This window comes from Cyprinodon variegatus, unplaced genomic scaffold, assembly GCF_000732505.1.
Source record: "Cyprinodon variegatus isolate N-32 unplaced genomic scaffold, C_variegatus-1.0 Scaffold1334, whole genome shotgun sequence".
NCBI classification, from domain to species: Eukaryota; Metazoa; Chordata; class Actinopteri; order Cyprinodontiformes; family Cyprinodontidae; genus Cyprinodon; species Cyprinodon variegatus.
In genome coordinates, this window is record NW_015151787.1 from 147,929 (window position 1) to 156,394 (window position 8,466).

General features: G+C 38.9%; 1 protein-coding gene across 1 annotated transcript; it reads left to right on the forward strand.

Annotated features, from left to right (window-relative positions):
* Positions 1-6,486: 6,486 nt before the first annotated feature.
* LOC107102873 (galactose-specific lectin nattectin-like) lies at positions 6,487-8,123 on the forward strand. Its single transcript, XM_015402319.1, has 7 exons — positions 6,487-6,584; positions 6,675-6,768; positions 6,855-6,884; positions 6,982-7,091; positions 7,203-7,337; positions 7,424-7,535; positions 7,808-8,123. Exons 2-7 carry the CDS (start codon positions 6,708-6,710, stop codon positions 7,873-7,875), a joined length of 516 nt encoding a protein of 171 aa, XP_015257805.1. The 5' UTR covers positions 6,487-6,584; positions 6,675-6,707; the 3' UTR covers positions 7,876-8,123.
* The last annotated feature ends 343 nt before the right edge of the window (positions 8,124-8,466 follow it).

The window sequence follows — 8,466 nt, forward strand, 5'->3', positions numbered from 1 at the left end:
GGTGTGCAGGAAGGTTCCAGCTCCAGAAGACCCACAGCGCATCCTGCTGGAGACAGAGGGTAATCTCCAGATCCCCACAGTAACTCCAAACCTAAGAAAAAAAACAAAGAGCAGAAGAGGATCCTCGGCGCCCTCTGGTGGGCAAGCCTGAGGATCCCAACACTATTAATCCAAACTTTAGTCTGACCTGTCTTCTTTTATTTTACTTCCACAAGACTCATTTCTTGGAAATATGTTATTATTACTGTTTTGCAACACTTAAAGTAATATTTTTCACTCATATTGGTGCCGGTATATCATAGATGATGTTGGGGTATAGAATCTTAGTAGGAGCTCATCCTTACAGTACAAGTAGAAATTATCTGCTGCTAATGGTTATTTTTAAAGAAGATTAATGTACTAAGTATTATTTCAACTTTTCATAATCATGTATGATCTTGATCCTGGAGGTCTAGAGACCGCTCTTTGTCCAGAGACCAGTTTTGGTCTCTAGAACAGTTCTGACCTGTTATTTTCCCAGTCTTGGGATCGATCTCAGCTGATGATGGTCTGGTTTTGTCAGGCCTTGACTAATTGTATGGAGACAAGTTCGAGATTTGGTAGTTTTGTAAAACAAAATATATACTAATAGTTGCTCCTTATTGTATTAACCTGCTCAGACATCACAATGCATGTGAATTTAAGCAACATGAGCGATCAGAGCACTGCTAGATCCCGCCATCTTACACCAAATATGTTTTCATTGCTCATGATGACTGCGAAATCGAAGCTACATATGATATTTAAGAAATTGGCATGTATTCTTGGTCTGACATGGGAAAAAATCAATTTACAATCTCTCCTCAATATTTTATTTACTTTCTAAATTTATTCACTCAGGACTCACAGCTGCAAGGCTAAACTGTATCTGAGTGAAAGGAGATAGTTTTATCCTATTTGGGATTGTTTGCTGTAAAAAAGATCATTGTCATAACAAGCCAGACTCTTTCTCAGGCCTTACTCATAACATTCTGTCCCGTTGCAACAAGGCAAGCAAAGCAAGCAACTGCCTAGGGCCTGAGCTCGCTGGGGCCCCCAGACAATGACTGACCTGGTTATAATCTCCATCTATTGACTATCAGTGTGAGCACCAATGGTTCTTCAAAGCTGCACGCTTGTGCAACTGCGCACTGCTTGCACGTTCTCGGCGCGCAATAAAATCTATTCAGCAAATAAAATATAATCCAACATAAACCTTTAATCAAATTAGACAAATATTTTTTTCTTTATCATTTTGAATTTGTGTATTATTTATTTTACAAGCTTAAAAAAAATTATGAAAATACGATAAACTGTCATCCCTACTGAATTCCATTACATAATATGGAGAAACTGAGCACTGTTTTTGCTTGCCTTGTTAAATATAGCATAGTAATAATTAAAACGGAAAGGAAATAGATTAATTATTAGCATATTTCGTTTTGGCGCTTATAGCATCTCAGCCTGCTGGAGTTTGGTAGCTACTTTTGAAGGCAAGTTTTATATGTTCCAATAAAATCAGTTTTATAATAAAGATTAATATATTTAAGAGTTGGATGAATATATTAAATAGAACTTCATTGTGCCTTAAAAAAGTTCAACAATGTTCTTATTCAGCACATTCAACCCATTTTCCTTCCCCGTGACACTCAAAGATGGACTTTCAGCAGGAGAGGAAGAGGCTCCGGCTGAGCTGAGCTGTGACATGGACTTGAAACAGAAGATGAGTGACGTGTCACTTGCGCACTTTTGGCTGTCAGTAGGGACTGAATTTTCACAGCTCTCAATGAAGATCTGATCACAATGTTGTTGTTGAGATGTGAAAACACTGTTGGTATCTCAGACATTAAACTCAGAATCTCAGATGTAACGTTTGTTTGAGAAAACAGTTGAAAAGTGAGTTTGGGGTTGTTCTTATCATTAGAAAAATGAAAAAAGGGCGTATTTGCCATACAAAGGCCCCGATAAAATAATTCAAATGGGAGGAAATGTGTTGAAATGTTCATATATAAAATTTCATTCAGATAGTGTCATTTTAAATGATGAGATGGTTCTAAAATAAAAGCAATTACAGTACAAGGTGTTTTTTAGTGGCATTTGTTTGTGTATGGGTTGATTATTATTTTTTTTTTTTGTGGGGGGGGCGCAGCAGGCATAGTGCTCCCTGGAGGGGGGGCTCACCCTTTCATACTTTGAAAACCCCTGCACTAGTTGGATCTTTGATAACGGGAATGTCGACAAAACAGTCAGATAAATCATTCAATCAAGCTTTTGAGGATGCAATGCAAAAAAACAGCATTCTAACAACTCAGTTCACTCCCATGATGCCCTCTATGTAGACTTCTATTCGTTTATTTAAAATCAAAGATGTAATTTTATCCATTCATACAGCTTAAGCGTCCGGCATGCGCAGTAGAGGATTCAATAAGGTCACAAGCCGGCATGCTCAGTGTTTGCGGAAGTAAACATGGACGAGCTGGTTCGCATCTAGCGGTCTTTCCTAACCTTAAAAACACAATCTATTTAAAATGGTTGTGGAAAAAAACTGCTCCCCCGCATTATCTGTGCTCACTCAGTTAACAATTAAGGTAGGTGACTTAGTGACCTCTGACCCTGCACGGCTCTATACAAATATTGAACAGTTACTTAAACCCTAAGATGTCTGTATTTTTCCACGCTGTTATCTAAATCCATACACCTGTGCTCACTCAGTCAACAATTAAGGTGGGTGGAAAAATAAGCCGCTCAGGTTGTGTCAGCGTCCCTATTAGGTTTGGGAACAGCGAGCCAAACTGTTTTTCTGAATGGGCATTATATATATTCAAAAGTGGCGGTATCTGTCTTTGGCAAGTCCTGATTCGATCAGTGGATATGGTAGGAACCACAGCGTCACGATCTGAGCCACAAAGCGCCTAAAATGCATTATGTTTAAAGTTAGTTTTTGTTCACTCGATTCACTGCCTTGGTTTTTTTAAATAGACAGAATCCTTTTTTTTTTCTCCTCACAATTCAGTCATTGATGGAAATATTTACCATACAAACTTGATGTATGACAGTCTATGGATTGCAAAAGTTTTGTAGCGTTCTGCTGCCTGAGGAAAGGTTTTCACATTGTAAAGTTTTATACATTTTTATACATTGTTTTAATAATTTGTTTTTATTTATTTATTTATTTTTTATATTTATTTTTTATTACTTTTTTTATTTTTAATTTTTTTATTAATTTTTTATATTAATTTTATATTCATGGAGGTGGGACTTCCGGTATTTTATCTATCGGGGCGGGAGTTACGGCTGTCACTTTGGAATGTGGGCGTGGTTTGGTGATTTGATGGAAGGTGGTGTATATACTATATATTAAAATATTTTGTGCCTTAAAATTTTAGTTGTCAATTGTGCAAGCTTGGACAGGAGGTCCGTAGTCAGAGAAAGGAGTCAGAAAAGTCAGGAGGAGGTCTGGTTCAGTTCATGGACGTTTTCTGGTCATTAAAGGTCCCACATAGCTATTAGAAAAAGGCAAGTGTTGCAGGTGAGATGACAAATAGCATTAGGAGATGGAGTTAGTAACAAAGCGGGGAGAGAAAAGTGATCAATCTATATCTGCAAAGGACGTCTGCTTTCACTTATATTTGCTACTGTGTCCCAATTTCTAACTAAAAAGGGTTATTTTTGCCCAATGTTTAAACATATTTGGTCGATAAGTTGTTAATTGCAACAGAAGAAATTATTACATAAACTGGGGATATAAGACAAGTTTAAATTTTGTAAGGCAACGTTTAAAAGCTTCAAAACACATTTTCTTTTCGTTTTTTTTTCTCTCATCTGCACTGAGGCAAAAAGCCCCCTACCATTTCTTCCTCTCTCCTCGCACTATGAGCCTGCTGACTGTGCGCTGACACACACACCCTGGAAGATTTCAAATGTCATTGCATTCTGTATCTGTTTAAATACAGAAACAGAGCTATATTATTATAAACAACACTATGTTAGAAGCCGGCATGTGTCTGTCTTTATATTCTGTGTTTGTCTAACTGCCTGTTGTATTCTGCTTATTCAATGTCTGTCTGGGGTATGAAATGTTTTTCAGTATAAACAGATTTTCAAGAAATATGATCTGGTCTACATAATTTCTATCAAAAAGGGTTTGGTTTTGGTTATGTTTCGTTCCATTCATTATGCAAATGCTGTCAATGTTTCTGTGATTTTAGGAGGTAAACCTGAAGCTGAAAATATAAGAAATATATTGATTGATATATTTACAATTTACGATGTCTTAAAATTAAACATGTTAAAGGTAAGAAGATCGATTAGTACATTTGAGTGCTTTAAACCCCCAACCCCGCCCAACATTAAGGTACAGAAGGTGGTTCACACAGAGCAGCTGTTCACTTAGAGGCAGGAGAGGAAAAAAAAAAAAAAAAAAGAAAAAAAAAAAAAAAAAAAAGACACAAAGAGACTGGGTGTACGCACGGGGGACCAGGGGACCAGGAGTTTAGAAGCAGTTTTAACTTAAAGACATCTACCAATTGCTACACTAGAATGGTATTGTACACTGCATTTAGAGTGACTGATTCTGGAGCTTATATTTGAATATGTTAAACCTCACAAGCTACGTTTGTCAAACTGTAGCAAAGTGAATATAAATGAAACACTGATCACTGAAGATACTCTAAGGTGAATTCAATGGATATTTAATCAGTCTACTGTTCAAAAGAGAGTGGGTTACATCAAATAAATAAATTAGGAAAATTGAGTTCAGCGGAGGGGGTGGGGCTGCTTGTCTCCCCCTAGCTCAGCCGTCTCAGAGGGTCTCACCCCGGTAGACGAGAGGGTCGCATCCCTTCACCTTCGGGTTGAAGCGAAGACTCTGACAGTTGTTTCGGCCTATGGGCCGAATGGCAGTATGGAGTACCAGGCCTTCTTGGCATCCCTGGGGAGGGTGTTAGAAAGCGCCCCTCCCGGGGATTCCATCATTCTGCTGGGTGACTTCAACGCCCACGTGGGAAACGACAGTGACAACTGGAGGGGCGTGATTGGGAGGAACGGGCTCCCAGCTCTGAACCCAATCATTATTGGACTTCTGTGCAAGTTATGGATTGTCCATAATGAACACATGTTCAGGCATAAGGATGTCCATCGGTGCACTTGGCACCAGGACACCCTAGGCTGAAGGTCGATGATCGACTTTTTAGTCGTATCTTCTGATCTTCGGCCGCATGTCTTGGACACTCGGGTGAAGAGAGGGGCGGAGCTTTCCACCGACCACCACCTTGTGGTGAGCTGGATACGCTGGAAGAGGAGGAAGCCTGAAAGACTCGGCAGGCCCAAACGTGTAGTGAGGGTCTGCTGGGAACGTCTGGTGGAGCCCTACAGTAGGTCAGGGAGGTGTTCAACTCCCACCTCCGAGAGAGCTTCTCTCAGGTTCCGAGGGAGATTGGAGACATGGAGTCCGAATGGGCTGTGTTCTCTGCCTCTATTGTCGATGCAGCTGCCCGTAGCTGTGGCCGTAAGGTTTGCGGTGCCTGTCGTGTTGGCAATCCTTGAACCTGGTGGTGGACACGGATAGTAAGGGATGCTGTCAAGCTGAAGAAGGAGTCCTATCGAGCTTGGCTGGCTTGTGGGACTCCTGAAGCAGCAAGCAGGTACCGTGAGACCAACCGTGTCGAGGCCCAGGCGGTTGCAGAGGCAAAATCTCGGGCCTGGGGGGAGTTCGGAGAGGCCATGGAAAAAGACTATCGGTTGGCCTCAAAGCGATTCTGGCAAACCGTCCGGTGGCAAGTAAAAAACTCTTGGATAGAAAGCCAATTTTCATTTAATTTAAACTTCCCGAAGGGTTCCAGATATAACACTAAGGCAAGGATCTGCAAATCATCACAAATTTGAAATATAAAAGTATTTTGGATGTCCTGGTTAAAATGAAAAAAACAAACAAAGAATATAGATTGATTTTTGTTCCATATTTTGTGTGTCTTTTAAGAACATGGCACTATCTTGCTTCATTTCTTTGGCTTTATTAAATCTGCCTAAAAAAGTCAGTTCTGTGAATGCCACTGGATTTTTGTTGCATTTGCATCTGAATGAAACCACAAGCAAATATATGACTGAAAGAAGGTCAAAAATGTGTGCTTCACCTCACATGTGTGAGAGATTGTAGGAACGATGTAATTTTGCTGCATTCTTTTCTAAATCAGAATAACACCCTAATATATTTCTTAAATATGTATCAATGGGAAACCTAATTTAAACAATTCGTTATTGCAATCAAGAGCTACAGAAAAGTCCCAGAGGGCCACAAATGGCCTGTAGACCCCACATTTTACAAAAAAGTTTTCAGGGAGTTGTTGCAACTTTCACAGCCATGACAGGCATAAATGGACTTTGGTAAACTGTGACACAGGTTAAAAACCAGATCTGATCATGTAATTTTATTCTGTGGAATTAGTTTCTGAGTCATTTCCTTATTTTTATGATGACGAAAAGGTTGGTAGCTCTATAAGAAGCCTGGGATGGCACATTGAGCCCTAGGTGGTCCTGGCAGACGAAGAAAACAAACCATTCTGAATCAGGTTTGCTGATCGACTCTCTGCTCTTCTATTTCACTCACTGGTGAGTTTAAATGTTCATAACATCTCTAACTTATTTTTCATTGATTTCAGCTTGTATATCTCCATCATCTCATCACTTCCATCATGAAGTTGCTGGTTTTGTGTGTCCTGGTTTTCTCTGAGATGGCATGGGCCGGAGCTGATCGTAAGCATTTCTCAAGTATACAGAGTTTGTAAAGTTACTAAGACTCAAACAAACTCACTAATTCCTGTTGTTTAAAATGCCCACAGCTGTTCCAGATGATGGCTCTGCTGATGAAGGTCAGTGAGTTTTGTTTTTTAATAGGATCATGAAGAATAAAGTTTATTCTAATGCTGAAATACATTGCTTTTAACTAAGGCTCTCCATTTGTTTTAGAATCAATGGACTTGATCCAGAGATCTGCTTCTTGTCCTTCTGGCTGGTCTGAGTACAACGGTAACTGCTACCACTATGTTTCCTTGCCCATGAATTGGGCTTCAGCTGAGGTGATTTTCAATAACATTGTTCTCTTATGCTATTTTACTCACTTATCTTATGATTGTTAATTAACAAAATGCAGCTACTACTTCTGTAAATCATTTTTTTTTTGTCTGCAGAAGAACTGCATGTCCATGGGGGGACACCTGGCATCAGTTCATAACCTAAGGGAGTACCATCAGATTCAGAATGTAATAAAAATGGCAAGTTATGGGTCCAACTCAGCATGGATTGGAGGCTATAACGCACAGAAGGTATTTTTTTACTAGTTAGTTTATTTGTTAAGTATTTTGATAAATGATTGAAAGACGTTTATTATCTGTTGGGTTCTTTCTTTCAGACAAGCCTTTGGTTTTGGAGCGATGGAAGCGAATTCCACTACACAAACTGGTGTCCAGGAGAGCCTAACAATGTGCAAGGCAACCAGCACTGTTTGGAGATGAACTATTATGGTAAAAGAAAATATCACACATAAGTGTATGTTTTTCAAGCAGTTAAAGGAGTAATGGGTAATTAGCAGGTTAAATATGTTAGTAAAACTATAGCTAGAACACTATTACATTTACTGGATTAAATACAGGGGCATGTATTGTTGATTGTTTCATGTTTTTGTTTGGGAGAACGGTTGTAGAATATCAAGCTTCCCTGCAATCATAGTTCTTTGTAAACAGCATTTTGTTTCTGTGATATTAACAGATTTTTTATTTTTTTTTATTGTGCTTAGCTGCAAAGTGCTGGGTTGACTTCCAATGTTGTGCTCGTCGCCCATCTGTCTGTGCCAAGAAAGTCTGAGCAGTCCGAGAGGAAGCCTTTTTCTGGTATAAATTAGCTTAAACCAGAACCGGTGGAGGATGCTATATTGTCTTTCAGTTATTCTGCCACATAGAAATCCTATTTTCTAAAAGCTTCTTCTATTTACTTCATATAATTACATATAAAACAAAAGGTAGATTCGAGCAGAGTGAATGTTTTATAAATGATTATTTGAGTAAAACCTTTTTCTTTCCTTTAGCCTTGCATTAAATAAACTTTTGAAGCATGAAAACAATATAATGTATATGGTCTGTTCTCTGTCTTCATCTAGTCATATTAAGTGAATTTGTACATTTTGTTATTATTTAGTTTTTTTCACATTTGACTATTAATCCAAACTTTAGCCTGACCAGTCTTCTTTTATTTTACTTCCACAAGACTCATTTCTTGGGAATATGTTATTATTACTTTTTTGCAACACTTGAAGTAATATTTTTCCCACATATTGGTGCCGGTATATCATAGGTGATGTTGGGGCATAGAATCTTAGTGCTGCTGTTTGGACCTGTTCACTTCCTGTTTGGATTAACTGAGTGTGCAGCTGTTCAGAGGAACTCCATCTGAAGTTAA

What these genes read in the sequence shown, in the direction of transcription:
- LOC107102873 (XM_015402319.1), top strand. Translation starts at nt 6,708, where the DNA reads ATGAAGTTGCTGGTTTTGTGTGTCCTGGTTTTCTCTGAGATGGCATGG. An exon ending in GGCATGGGCCGGAGCTGATC is followed by an intron (nt 6,769 to 6,854) that starts GTAAGCATTTCT and finishes AAATGCCCACAG; the next exon opens with CTGTTCCAGATGATGGCTCT. An exon ending in TTTGGAGATGAACTATTATG is followed by an intron (nt 7,536 to 7,807) that starts GTAAAAGAAAAT and finishes TATTGTGCTTAG; the next exon opens with CTGCAAAGTGCTGGGTTGAC.